General features: G+C 34.6%; 1 protein-coding gene across 1 annotated transcript in view; it reads left to right on the top strand.

Moving 5' to 3' along the window:
- Window positions 1-13,465, top strand: part of EML5 (EMAP like 5) — a 90,063-nt gene that overhangs the window by 62,559 nt on the left and 14,039 nt on the right. The window contains exons 25-32 of the mRNA XM_030950016.1: window positions 146-322; window positions 1,170-1,371; window positions 3,058-3,184; window positions 4,695-4,709; window positions 7,140-7,148; window positions 10,487-10,565; window positions 11,596-11,725; window positions 12,416-12,514. Of these exons, the coding sequence (XP_030805876.1) occupies window positions 146-322; window positions 1,170-1,371; window positions 3,058-3,184; window positions 4,695-4,709; window positions 7,140-7,148; window positions 10,487-10,565; window positions 11,596-11,725; window positions 12,416-12,514 (838 nt within the window). The remainder of the gene's footprint in view (window positions 1-145; window positions 323-1,169; window positions 1,372-3,057; window positions 3,185-4,694; window positions 4,710-7,139; window positions 7,149-10,486; window positions 10,566-11,595; window positions 11,726-12,415; window positions 12,515-13,465) is intronic.

Raw genomic sequence — 13,465 nt, 5'->3', positions numbered from 1 at the left:
TGGTAAAAAAATAAGTGATTAATATATTAAAATACTATCTTTTAGATGTGATGTATCTTTCAGTGCAAGGAATTTTTCTTGAAATTGGATATGGAAGAAAAATGCCTAAGAAGTATTCTCTGTCTCAAATGTGTTGGTTTTGTAGGTAGAAAAGATTGGCTGGGCATCATGGACAAGTGTTTTGGGCTCTTGCTGTGAAGGGATCTGGCCAATAATTGGTGAAGTCACAGATGTAACTGCTTCATGCCTCACTAGTGATAGTAAAGTATTAGCCACAGGAGATGATTTTGGATTTGTGAAACTATTTCGATACCCTGCTAAAGTAAGTAATTTTCAGCTGTTTATGGAAAGTATTTATTAATAAATCTGCCTTATCAAAACTGTGAAAATTAATCGCTCAGAAGAAAAGAATGCTTTTATATTTTTCTCATTTTGATCAAAGAAAGCATTTAGTATTACATTGCAGTTTGCATTGCATTAAACTTCCAATGAGTAAGAATGATCATTCCAGGTCAGACTGCAGAGCCATCTCATGCAGTGTCTTGCTGCTGACTGTGGCAAATGAATAGGAACAACTTTAAGAATGAGAGTGCTTTGGAAGACAATGAACATGTATTTTTCACCTACATTGCATTCTTGATTTTAAGGACATTAATTCTGTCCAATATTAGTAATTTTTTTTCTAAGATGAAGTCCTTTAATAGTATTTAATCACACATCATAGAAAAGTCATTCCAGAAGCACATTGTATTTTACTCCTCTTCAAGTACCTCTAGTTTTCCCATATATTTGGTGGAAAATGTGTCTTCAATTTTGAAATGTTGCTGTGCTAAGCATAGTAACAATGTACAAGTACTGACTCAAAATATTCTATGTGAATTTTATTCCAAATCAGTTAGATTATTGTCTCTCTTAGAAAAAATGATCCAGTGTTTATTGCTGGAATCTGTTTATAGACTAACTCTTTCATGCTTGAAGATAAGGTTAACATTCCATGAAGTTTCTGTAGGAGGGGCACTTGGCAAATCATGTGTTAAAACCATATAAAATGCAAAACAGCTGAAGCATGAACTGTAAAGAAGTTAAGATGATGTCATTGTGCTGGCAACTTCAGTTTTGTCTAGCAGACTGGGTAAATTTGATCTTTGCCTTCTTTTTCCCCTTCTCAGGGAAAATTCGGAAAATTTAAGAGGTATGTTGCTCACAGCACCCATGTGACAAATGTGCGTTGGACCTACGATGACAGTTTGTTGGTCACTGTTGGGGGAGCTGACACCTCCCTGATGCTGTGGACTTATGAGGTGGAAGGACATCGGGACAGCAGGCAGTGTGACAGTGAGGAGTCTGATCTAGATTCTGAAGAAGATGGAGGTCTGTAATAATTCATACAGCTAGCTGGATTGTGCTATTTAAGACTTTATTAATGGAAAACTGAAAATTTAGAAATAATTTATGGATTGTTTCTATCTTAAGTAGCAAATACTCTTCAAAAATGTTAAATAAAATTTGGTTTTGGGGAAAGGACTGATAAACTGATGTGGAGAAAATGGTAATGAAGTGTTTGAGTTACTGCTTTGAGTCAGAGTACATAAAGAGACTCTTGATATCTTCTAAATTAAAAATATTAAGTATCAATTATACATAGCTACCCAAAAAAATCTATGTTTAAAATAGAATCATCACAGTTGGAATTTGGTCACTAATTCTTGAAATCTGTATAATGTGAGATCATAGTTATCTTGATGCTGTAGCATCTGCTTCCATAACATGGAGACATAGGACACTGAAGTAGACTGATGTTTACGTACCTGTTTCAAGGTCACAATATCAGTAGTTATAAAGTGTTAATTCTATTTTCTAGCATTAACTTCTGCTGGTCTTTCCATACTTATGGTTTTTTTTTCATGTTATAATTCCAAGGGTCTATGAGTCTCCAGACTTGTTTTCTCTTCTCCCAAGTGTGGTTTTTCCTCTTTGTCAATTTCTCAGTGTTCAAGAATTTTTAAACTATCTCTGCTACTCATTAAATAGTTCTGTGTAATAAATTAACTTCAGCTGTCACTAAAACGAGCTAAATGACCAAAGAAATACATTAAATATTAAAGACATATTAAAGATTCATTGGAAAATAATTTTTAATCACTGTCTTTCTTGTCAAAAATACTGAAGAATACACAGAGTAATTTAGTTGCCTATAGGAGGACTTGTCAGCTTTTAACTTTCTTAGTCAAAAATTGCCATCTTCAGAGTTTCTGTTCAGCCTCTGCTTGAGACCTGTTAGAACATCTTAGCCCTATAATCTTCCCTAGCCTCTACTGCTTTACACAGAACCCTCTTAAGCTGTGGGTTCAAAAGTACTCTAAAAGAGAGCGAGGTGTGTGAAGATTTACAAGAAAAGACAGACATCTTTATCCACAGAAGTTTTTCTAGGTCGGGTCCTATTAATTTCAGTTAGAGTTAAGAAGTATTCACCATCACACTGTTGGCATTGGTAGTCTTGATCTTTGAAAAAACAAAATAAGGGAGAGTAATTAACAGCCCTGTCACAACTTAGCTTTTCCAACATGTTTATTTTACTATAGTAAACATCATCCTGTGCCTTGCTGGCCCTAAGCATTGTGTAGGAACCTTGGGCAGACCTATAGATTCCATGGTAATGAGTGGAATTGAGAACATCCAGGCACTGATGTTCTCTTAATCTTACAGGTCTCTGTAATCTTACAGGTCTCAAGAGCAGATGTCAGGTAGAGAGGTTCTTTGTTAGTGATTGTAATTAAGGCCAACCAAGCAGAAATGGAGCTTTTGAAGTCCTGTGACTCATTAATAATTCTTTTTCCACAAAAATATTGTAGGGAATTCTTTTTCATTGAATGTCTTTTATTAACAACGTTCATGATTCCCAGCTACTTTCTTTCTATTGTGTATTTATGGTACTAATAATCCATGCTATAATTGTTTTTGTAATCTAGTACATTGTTGAAATCTGCACAAATTAAGATTAAATTGTTGGTTTTGTACCTTATTTTGGTTTGATACTCTTCCCTCTGGTTTTGTTAGGTTATGACAGTGATGTGACAAGGGAAAATGAAATTAATTACACCATCAAAGCCTTATCAACAAACATTAGACCAATGTTTGGAATTAAGCCTCATCTGCAACAAAAGGAGCCAACCTTAGATGAAAGGTAATTACTAAATTACAATTCTAGCCAAGAAATCAACCCGAAAAGACAATAGTAGAATAAAATTATATTGGAATATATGAGTCTTAACTTAAAAGGATATGTATAAAAAGAATCAAAATACTTCTTTGAAGAAAAAAAGTAAGGTGACTCAAAGGACTAGGCTGTACCTATTTTCAGAGAGCACAAAAAACTAAAAACTATGTATGCATAATTTTATGTTCGGGGAGTTCCTTGAGATGATTATTTGCTGGTTTATAATATGGTTTTTTGGAAACTGAAATACTGATTGGCAGTTAGTGATGGCATTATAGGCATGAGGCTGTAGGATTGTTTTAGTGAAGGACAGCTCTCAGGTTTTTGGTTCTGCCAACAAACTGCTCTGAGGAATTAAATTCTAATTGCTCCTTGCATTGCTTCAGTTTCCACTTAACTTCTACCTTTCTCTGAAAAATTCTGTCCACAGTGATTCTGCAGTTTTTGTTAATGAATCTTGGAAAATGGAATTGGTTGCTTCACAGTGTTAGTTTTAGATCTTGATTCACTGTTGTATGCTTTAGAAGAGAATAGGATGGGGAGTAGATTAAAATAAACCCAGAAAATAAAGTAGATGCAAAATAACAGAAACAATTTATAACATCTAGAACATTATCTGTTGTAGAATCTGCAGCTGAGCTGAAAGTTGTTTGTTGTCCACTAAATTGATGTGGACAGTATATGTGAGAGAAAAGGAAGGGGGAATTCCTAATTCAGCATTTGGGGAATGCTAATATTAAAAAGTGGGAAGTGAGGAAAACAGCAGGGTATGAGGGGGTGTGAGGATCAGGGGAAGGGTCAGGAGTTTTGCAGGACTGTGAGGAGTTCTGTGGCAATGCTCAAGCCTCTTTCCACAGTGAAGCTGGGCAGGTCTGTGATACCCTTGTTGAGAAATGCAGTGTGACTTTGGTGGGAGTTTCATGTCATATTTTGTTTTTAAGTTGTGTTGCTGTGGGAGAGAGTGTATAAAGCTGTGGTTCCCTGTCTTGAATTTATGAGAAATGGTCTCTCCTTTTTAATTAGATGTATTTGATGTGGAAATCAAAAAGAAATAATGTGCATGGCATGAAAGCTTTGATTAAAGGTTTTTCTTTTTCTTTTTAATGAAACTGTAAGACTCTTGTGTTTCTTTCAAAAGCTGTTTCTGGAAGCTGAGTGAATTGTGTTTTTCAGTTTCAGATAGATTACTAAGAGAATTAATTCTGTACTAAAGTAATTAAATTGTGATTCAGAATAAAAAAATTCATTAAAGAATTCCATTACCTGCATTGTTGAAAAGTTTGGGGCCCTAAAACTTCAAAGACATTTTTTTTGTGAAGAATAAAACCAGACTATGGTTACTATATGTATTTTGATTTCTGTTCTGATGTTAATATTGTATAAGATGGGTAAATGTTTTAGAAGTGCTTTAGTCTACTGTCATAGATACTAATTTTTATTTTATTTCTACTACTCTCTATTTTTGCTTCCTATGAAGGCAGGGGGTAGTAAGGTAAGTTCATGTACATGAAGTCCAGGATTAAATGGATTTTAATAACTTCAGCTGCTTGGAAAAGTAGTTACAATTTGCAACAGAAGTGAGGGATTTACCTCTTTACTATTAAATAGTAGCATGTTAATAGGTAGAAAAGGGTTAAGGGACAAAACATAAGTGCAGCTCTCACTCCGAGTTGACCTGAGTCAACACTAGAGTGTTCTAGGAGGAGATGATCAAAGCTCATCCTCCTTTCCTCAATACTTTGGTGGGGGTAAGGAACAGCTTGACTTCCCTATCTGAGCCAGAGATCTTGCTCAGGGGTTTGTGGATGTCTGCAGCACACACTTAGAGGTCAGGCTGGAGCAGTGCAGTGAGCACATTGCACTCTGTGAACAGCACCCTGCTGGAGCTGATGAAGCTTCAGGGGTGCAGGGAGCACTCCTGCCTTGGCTGCAGCATTTTGCTAGTGCACCTGTGCTGTTGGAGGGTCTGAGCTGCTGGGTCCACCTCCTGCTCATACAGCAGTCTCTGGTGTAGGTGCCTGCATGAGGTTATGAACTTCTGCACCTGCTCTGTTTAGAATAGGTGCACATGCAAAAACATGATGTTAAATTTGCAGCACAACAAATCCTTCAGACTTGCAGACTGCCATCCTTCAGATTTGCAGACTGAGCTGCCTCCATGACTGGAACTCCAGATTTCATTCTGATTCAATTGGTCTAAGTTTGCTTGCAGTGTTAACTGCCAGCTGTGCTAATGACATAGTATTCTCTAGCAGTGAAATTACCATGCTATATCATTGAAATTGCAATAATTATTTTAACTTCTGCTGGAAACACAAAATGGCACTGCTGTGAGGCAGCACTTAGATTGGTAATTTGAATTATTTATCATTTCTGAATAATAATGTTTATAGGTAATATTTTTATGTGAAAAGATGTGTACTGTGTGTCTAATTTGGTTGTGTAATAACATTATAGATACTCAGCAACACAAAACACATTTGAAAACTTCTTCTATCCTTTACAAAGAGTTCCTTCCTAGTATGTTTTTGTGCTAGGTAAATTACTCAGAAAAAATTCTTATAATGGTTGATTTTGAAAATGCTTCTGACTGTGCTACTCCCTGAATTGCACAGCACTGAAGGCTGGGAGATGCCTCTGGAGAATAAAGCTCCATTCTTACTCTGTTCTTATACTCCCTGAAGCTGGCGATATGTGGCTGTGAAAGGGGCAGTGCTGTGATTAATGTACCTTACAGACAAATGGCTGTACCAAGAGATCTCAAAATTAAACAGCCAGGAATTTCAGTTAAAATTTTTCACTGTTTTACTGTGAAAAATATCTGGTGGTATTTGAATTTCATACTCCTTGAAGAATTGCATGCTATTTACTGCAAAACCTGTTCAAGCTACATTTGGATTTTATTGTGGGAAAGGTTTAGCTGTTTCCTATATGAATAAATAGTGCATCAGTCTTGCACTGAAAAATAAAGTTAAAAGTATGTAGAAGACATCCAGTAAAATCCACTGTTTTCAGTATGGGAAAAAAACCAGTCTGTAAATTGATGAGTTGTTAACGTTGTGTTCTTAATTTTCAAGATTTTTTTTCCTAAATTATTCCTTAAATTATTTTGCTTAACTTATAAGTGAGAAAAACTAACTAGTGTTCACCTAGTGAAGTTGTTTAGTGGCTCTTAAAAAAAGAATTTATCAAACCAATGGAAGTGTACCAGCTAATCAAACTCATGTAAAGTGCCCATGCATACTACAAATATTAGGAAATAATCTGTGCATGCCCACATGCTTTAATTATTAATGAGGGTTTTTGGCTGGCCAAATTATAGGAGTATTCCATCATATATGACTGAGGAAACCTATCCAGTGCAAAGTATCTTCAATCAACATAAACTGAATTAAGTAGTCATGAAAAAATAGTACATATCACTAGTGCTCAGTACCCCACACATTCTGGTTAGCTGAGATAATTAATTTTAGTATAAATGAATGTATTTTTGTGACTAAACTTGAACATCTGTCTTTAATATTGAGTTGACTGTTCCATCAGCTTATTTCAGGAATTTAAACCTGCACAGCCTTTCTTTGGGTTATTTAGGTGTTGTGTTTGCTGACTCTGAACACTTGGTATAGTTCAGAGGGGGTTTTTTTTCTGCTTCTGCTTTTTTTTCTCTATTTACAGTAGAGTTATTGCAAAGAATTATATTCTCATGCCAACACATGTTCATAATTCCCATTTAAGTGAATGGGAGTTTTCTATACAAATAATAGATTTATATAGTCTATGAAGTGAATAATTCCCTTGTAAAAAGAAGTATACAAACCAGGAAGTCAGCAATAATTACCTGTATGAATAATTCACTGGCACCTAACTTTTAGCCAAACTTGTATAAGTAATCCTTTTCTCTTTCCTATCTGCTGCTGAAAAGAGGTTCCAGGTAATGCTTTTGTTTTCCTATCTAGTCCATCTTTTAATGCCACCTCCCATTTTCCTTAAAAAGTCATCTGTCATGTTGGGTGCCATACCATGCACCTATCACTCTTTAGAATATTGCTGTATGAAAAATCTGAGATTTATATATATGCATTGTAGTTCTGTTTCATACAATGAGCTAGATGCTGTTTTACCTAACAATATGAACCCCAACTCCATGAACTATTACTTTCCAATGTTTCACAAGCAGTATTCTTCAGTAATACTTATTAAAGTACAAATATTAGCACTTTTTCCAGCCCCCTAGTGGACAGCTGTTTTACATGTGATGATCTGACAGTCTCACCTGACTTGCCTAGGTTTATATGTTACTGAATTATTTGAGCATCAGATTCCCTGTGTCTGCATTAGTGAGTGTGAACTGGGTCTTATTGCTCACAGAACAGATGAAATAATTATAAGTAATTTTTGTCCAGAGGCAGTACTTAAAAAACCCTTCATTATCTTCTAATGGAAACCAGATCTGTGTGAAGTTTCACAAATGACTTTGAAGAACTTGCCAAGAGTAAATGGAAAGAAGTCCTCCTTACTCTTAAAATTCATTCTCTACTTCATGCTTGCCAACACCTTTTGGGGAGGGCAGAGCAAGACACTTCATGCTGAAGAGTAGTGCAAAATCAATTGCTAAGTTCTCTGCAAGTCCCCCTAAGTATGAAGTGCAATTTTGGTGTTCAACACAGGGACTTTTTTTCTTTTGTACCAGCTACTGTAATTTGCTCTATCAAATAGTGCCCAAAATAACACTTGTATTTTTAAAACAGAAATAAATATTGTAAATCACACTGTTATAAATTACCACAGAACTAAAAGAATTGGTGGTAATTTACATATGTGGTATGACAGAAAATCATTCCTTGTTCTGTTAGTAACTTTAGATACTCAGTAACAATGAGGAAAATATGGAATGAAATACATCATGCAAAAATGGGTAGTAATATTTAAGCTATGTCTAAAACTGTGAACAAGGTATTTTTTGTTTCAGAAACTACTTCAAAATGCTTGTACTTGATTTTTATGTTTTCATAACAACAAATATTAAAATACATATACCAAATATATTTTATTTTTGAAAATAAAGTGCCAATATTGAGGTATTTATTTCCCTTATGATAGATGGCTGGAATTCTCCTTCCCCATGCGAAAACTGACCCTATCCATATGTGAATTCACCCCAACATGTTATTCATGCTGTCTTTCCCATCTTTTCCACACAGTTTTTGAGCATGCAGCAAGTTATGCATGCGAGTATATGACCACTGTGTGTTGTATATGCCATTAGTCACTTTGCTGCACATTACACAACAAATTAAAAACATTTTCAGCTCTCACTCACAAAAAAGGACTTGGAAGATGTATTCTCATATCCTTCATCCTCAAGTCATCTTGAAACTTAATTGGGAAGAGAATCCATATGTGCTTGTAATTTGCATTCCAGTTCCACTGCTCTGGATCAATACAGAATTAGCCTTTCCTGGCCAGATACTTAGAGAAATTGTTTAGGTGACCTGTGAGATAATGCAGCTGAGTAAAAGTTCTCAGGTTTTCCTGGCCAATATACATTCACTTTATTCTGTTGTGTGGTAATATGTGAATGTACTCTCATGATTAGTTAAGGATGATATCAACCTGTGTTTATTTTCATTTGTAGAGCCTTTAAGTATAGATGGTCTTCTCAAGTAGTTGTAAAATGTGAGATTGTTTTGCTTCTTCTCCCTTTCTAGCACAAGGGATTTACAGACAGCAAATGTTAAAAAAATGCTACATTTTAGAACCAAGCAGCAGAGAAATACTCAGTTCCAGTAAAGTAAACCTCTAGAAGAATCATGTCCTTTCAGTTTCTACTGCTTTCATCAAACTTCAAATATGTTCTTCTGCTATATTTAATTTTTCTCCCTTTTTTTCCCTCCAACTCATTTTTCCCTCTTTGTTTCAGGGACAGAAGTTAATTAGGGCCAGGGTAGGAGAAGACGAAAGAGATGAGGTTTGAGTGCTCTGTGTCAAATGTGAGGCTGACAAGTGGAAGAAGGGCTTTTTATGCTGTGTTTTGGTAATTTCTAGAGGACTAGTAGTGAGACTGTTGCAGAATTGTCCATGACAAATGAGAAATTTAAAACATAAAGTCTTTCAAAGACTTCTGTGCTGGAGTGATCAAATGAACGAATGCCTAACATTTGTTCTAAAGTTAGGCAGGAACAATAAAGAAATAAATCCAAGAAAATGGTATTTTATTTGAATTACTGAGAAAATGCTTTTCACCTGTCCTTCAAACTACAGAGTGTACAAACAAATCATATTCTATCATTCTGAGAAAAGACAGTCATTATTTTGAATCAAAGTCATCACTCAAGAAGAGAGATGAAATTAGAAGTACTTCATACTAAAAAGGAATATGAAAGCAACCTATTGCTTCATGTTTGGTATTAGTGTATTACACTGCCTACTGGATTAAATAATCTGGATATCACTGAATTTACACATAGAATTTATTTTAAAATGAATTGTTCTTCTTAAAGATCAAGCTTAAAGGATTGTTATCACAGCCACAAATGCTGCATCTATGGAATCAATAACCAATGCTCCTGCAAATTACTAGGAATAGTTGCATATATTTAATAATAAAGCTTATTTGTTTGTGTTTCTTTGTATAGGTACAGTTGAATGTAATGTGAAAGTTGTTATGAATATTTGTTAAACATATCTAATTGAGAGTTCTTAATTAAATCTGGGCTATTCAGAACAGTGGAACATGGGTTGTGGCTATTACTCCTGCATTTGCATGGTCTTGGTTTTCTTCCACGTAAGCTTTGATCAATATCACATTTCAGTTGATGTAGGAGTGGATGGGCAGGTGCATCTGGAGTTCTTTACAAACTATTACAAAAATAGGAAAAAAACCTTAGGGGGTCTGCTGAAGGCATGTCGCAGGCATTATTAGATTAATCAGGTTAGCCTCTCTTCAGTAAATTTACTGCAGAGAAGATGAAAGTACCTTAAAAACATAGTTTGAAAAAGCTAAAAATATTTAAAAAGTGCTCAGTCACTTTAAAACAAGCTTTTGCATTAACCCCATGGATTGTTGAAGAATTAGAGAACCTAGCATGTTAAACAAAGGATTTTTAGGTTTTGTCCTTCTCCTTTGACATAGGTATTTATTTTGAAGATGAATATGAGTAGAGTAGGACAGGCTGTAAGATTTCCCAAAGCCTTAGCAGGTTGGAAGGTTACTGTTAGCATGGAATGGGTGACGGACAGCCTTCTCTTATTCACAGTTCTTTGTTTCAGACCTCCAGTTAGTAGGGCATTGCCTCAGCCGGAGAAACTGCAGACAAATAATGTGGGGAAAAAAAAGAGACCCATAGAGGTAAGAAAAATGGTGCTCTTCTCTTCTTCCTTTAGGATTTTGTTTTGCCAGAAACTGGCACACTTATGAACACATTAAATGATTGTTTTATTCTAAATATATCAAAGGTGGAAATAGTGGATACTGGGCAAATAGTAGAAAAAGAGGGAGAGAATTTTTTCTTGTGAATAATAAAAGATTATATTTCTTTTTCTTGCAAATAAAATGGAGTGTAACTCAATTCTTAGTAATCATGAAACCTTAGAACTGGCTGTAGAAAGCAGGATGCCTTGTATAGATAACTGGATTGTTAAAGGGTATATTGTTGCTAATAAAACTAAGCATTTTTTAATTCCAATCTTCTTAGAATTTATTTTAAAATTTCCATTTAAATTCATCATGATAAGAGTTTTAAAAATAATTTTAAAAATTCTATTAAATATGAGTTTAGCTTTGGCACCTGTTTTTTCATTACATGGCAGTTGCAAATAAACATACCAATTTTTGATTATTCTGAAGTGAAAATTTCATCTAACTTTAGAAAATGCAGTTCTTTACCAACCCAAATCTTGTTGATTCTGTAAAATATTTGGTGTAGCATAATAAACAGCTTTTTTGACATCAGTGCTCTAGAAGTTTTAGGCTGTAATTTGGGTTTCAAGTTGCTGGCTGGAATTAAATTGTGGACCACTGTTTGTCATTATTTGTTTCTTATTGTATTCTGCATTATAAGAACTTTATTCTTCACTGCATTTTATTTATTTATATGCATGTGTATGAGTATCTCTTTCAGTGTATATATATGTCTGTGTGTATTATATGCACATTCTGCAGCATCCCCCTGAGAGGGGAAAAAGGTGACACAGCTGTGTGTGACAAGAATGAGCAGCTCTGTAAACTGACAGGGGAGACACCAGCCCAGTTTCTGTTGCCTTGACACGTCACTTACTACATAAGGACATAATTTAAAAAATTAAATCCTACAGAGGAATGTGAAGTTCATAACTGCTTTAAGGTTTGGTAAATCTACTGATGTGAATATCTTTTTTAGGACCTAATTTTGGAGCTGGTATTTGGGTACCGAGGCAAGGACTGCAGAAACAATGTGCACTATTTGAATGATGGTGCTGATGTAATTTATCACACTGCATCTGTTGGCATCTTGTATAATGTGGCAACAGGTAGGAGAAAACCCACTGGAGGGAAAATGTTTCTTCACACTCATGGAGTTGCAGTTTATAAAGTAATTAATATACTTTAAGTATTGTAAAAGTATGTGAAAAAAAATTATTTGTTCCTAAATTTCAGTCTGTATAGAATATTCATAATAGCTGCATAAGCAAACAAGTGTACTGAAATGTTCCTGGAGGCTGAGCTTTAAGGAAGTGAAGATTTGGGTTCTTTTTGTATTAGCTTTCTGAAATTTGCATATTGAAATGATCACAGAAACTAAAAGAGCTGAACAATGGGGTAATTGTAATTTAATTTTTTTTCTAAGAACAAGTTAATATTTTGATTTGGTTTACTTTTCAGTCATCTGAATCACGTACATTCTTTCACAATAACCCAGTTAATTTAGATAACTTGGACCTTTAAAAAAGTACACACTGTCATTTGTTTCTGAGATAGTTAAGCAACTTCATATGGAAAACTTGAGGGAATTGTTTAGAGTTACTGAGTGCTGTGTATTAAGTCCAGATAAAAAATTAGGAGTTTCTGTTTTCTGGTTTTAAGCTTCAAAATGCAACATGACCATGATGCTGTTTTCTAACAAATACTATAAAATTTTCAAACATTAGCCATGTCTATGTGTGTATAAATGTTTTAATTAAAGTTGAACTAAGGTTTGAAATTTCTTTTCTTATTTTTAGGCTCTCAGTCATTTTACCAGGAACACAATGATGATATTTTGTGCCTCACTGTGAATCAGCACCCCAAGTTTACCAACATAGTGGCAACTGGCCAAGTAGGTATGTTTGTATTTTTGTAAAAAGAATTAACAGCATGCAATCAGGACCTTGTAAATTCATGATAAATTATAAAAATATTTGATTATGCTATCTCCGTTTGTATGAGTGTTACTCAGTTACCTGTCCTCTTTATATGTTCCTTTGAGTGTAATTGAATAAAGTTGACAAAAAATATTGAGGCATGAAAGATTACACTTATCTTTTGCTTGGAGTATTATAAAAACTATTTTTTCAGAAATCTTAAGCCCCATTAAATTAGTCTGGTTGTATTGAATTATCAGCTTGTGTTCGACCTTCCAAAGAGTCACTGCCCTTCCAAAGAAGCTGAATAGAGCTAACCTTCACTTCTTAAAATACATGTCAGTCTTATGTAGGTTTTACCTGATCAGGTAGATTTATAACACCTACTTGGTGGTTGGTTATAGTTGTATTATTAAAGGCAAAACCAAAACCCTAATGGGGTTCCCTACAGATAAACTGAGATATAGAGGGAAAATGTGTATATATTTCATGGTGACATAAAGGTCTATTAACTAACCAGGTTAAAAAAAAAAAAAAAAAAAAACTCCCATGTTTTACATTGGCATAGCTGGTAGAAATTGCTGTTTCTAGATTTTGTAGAAGTGATTTTTTTAGCCCTACAATCTGGTTGTAGTTTTCATATCTTCCGTTGGTTCTCAGGAGATTCAAACCCACATTATTTTCTTCAGGGCATAGAATAAAAAAAAAACCCTTATTTGATTTCAGCCAAAATAACTTTTTATTTCCTTTAGGTTTGTTTTAGAAGTTTCATATAAATAAAATCAGTTCTGCAGAGTTTATTATCTGCTTTCCTGTGTCTTTTGGATTTTTAGGTGCCTGTCTCATTAAAATTGACTCATTGATAATAGTAGCCTCTTAGCTAAAATAGCTTTCTTTCCTGGTGAGTTTCTTGCCTCACATCATTTAAAA

Source organism: Camarhynchus parvulus, chromosome 5 (assembly GCF_901933205.1).
Source record: "Camarhynchus parvulus chromosome 5, STF_HiC, whole genome shotgun sequence".
Classification (NCBI taxonomy): domain Eukaryota; kingdom Metazoa; phylum Chordata; class Aves; order Passeriformes; family Thraupidae; genus Camarhynchus; species Camarhynchus parvulus.
Note: the sequence above shows the minus strand (reverse complement) of the source record. Positions and strands in the feature narration are given on the sequence as shown.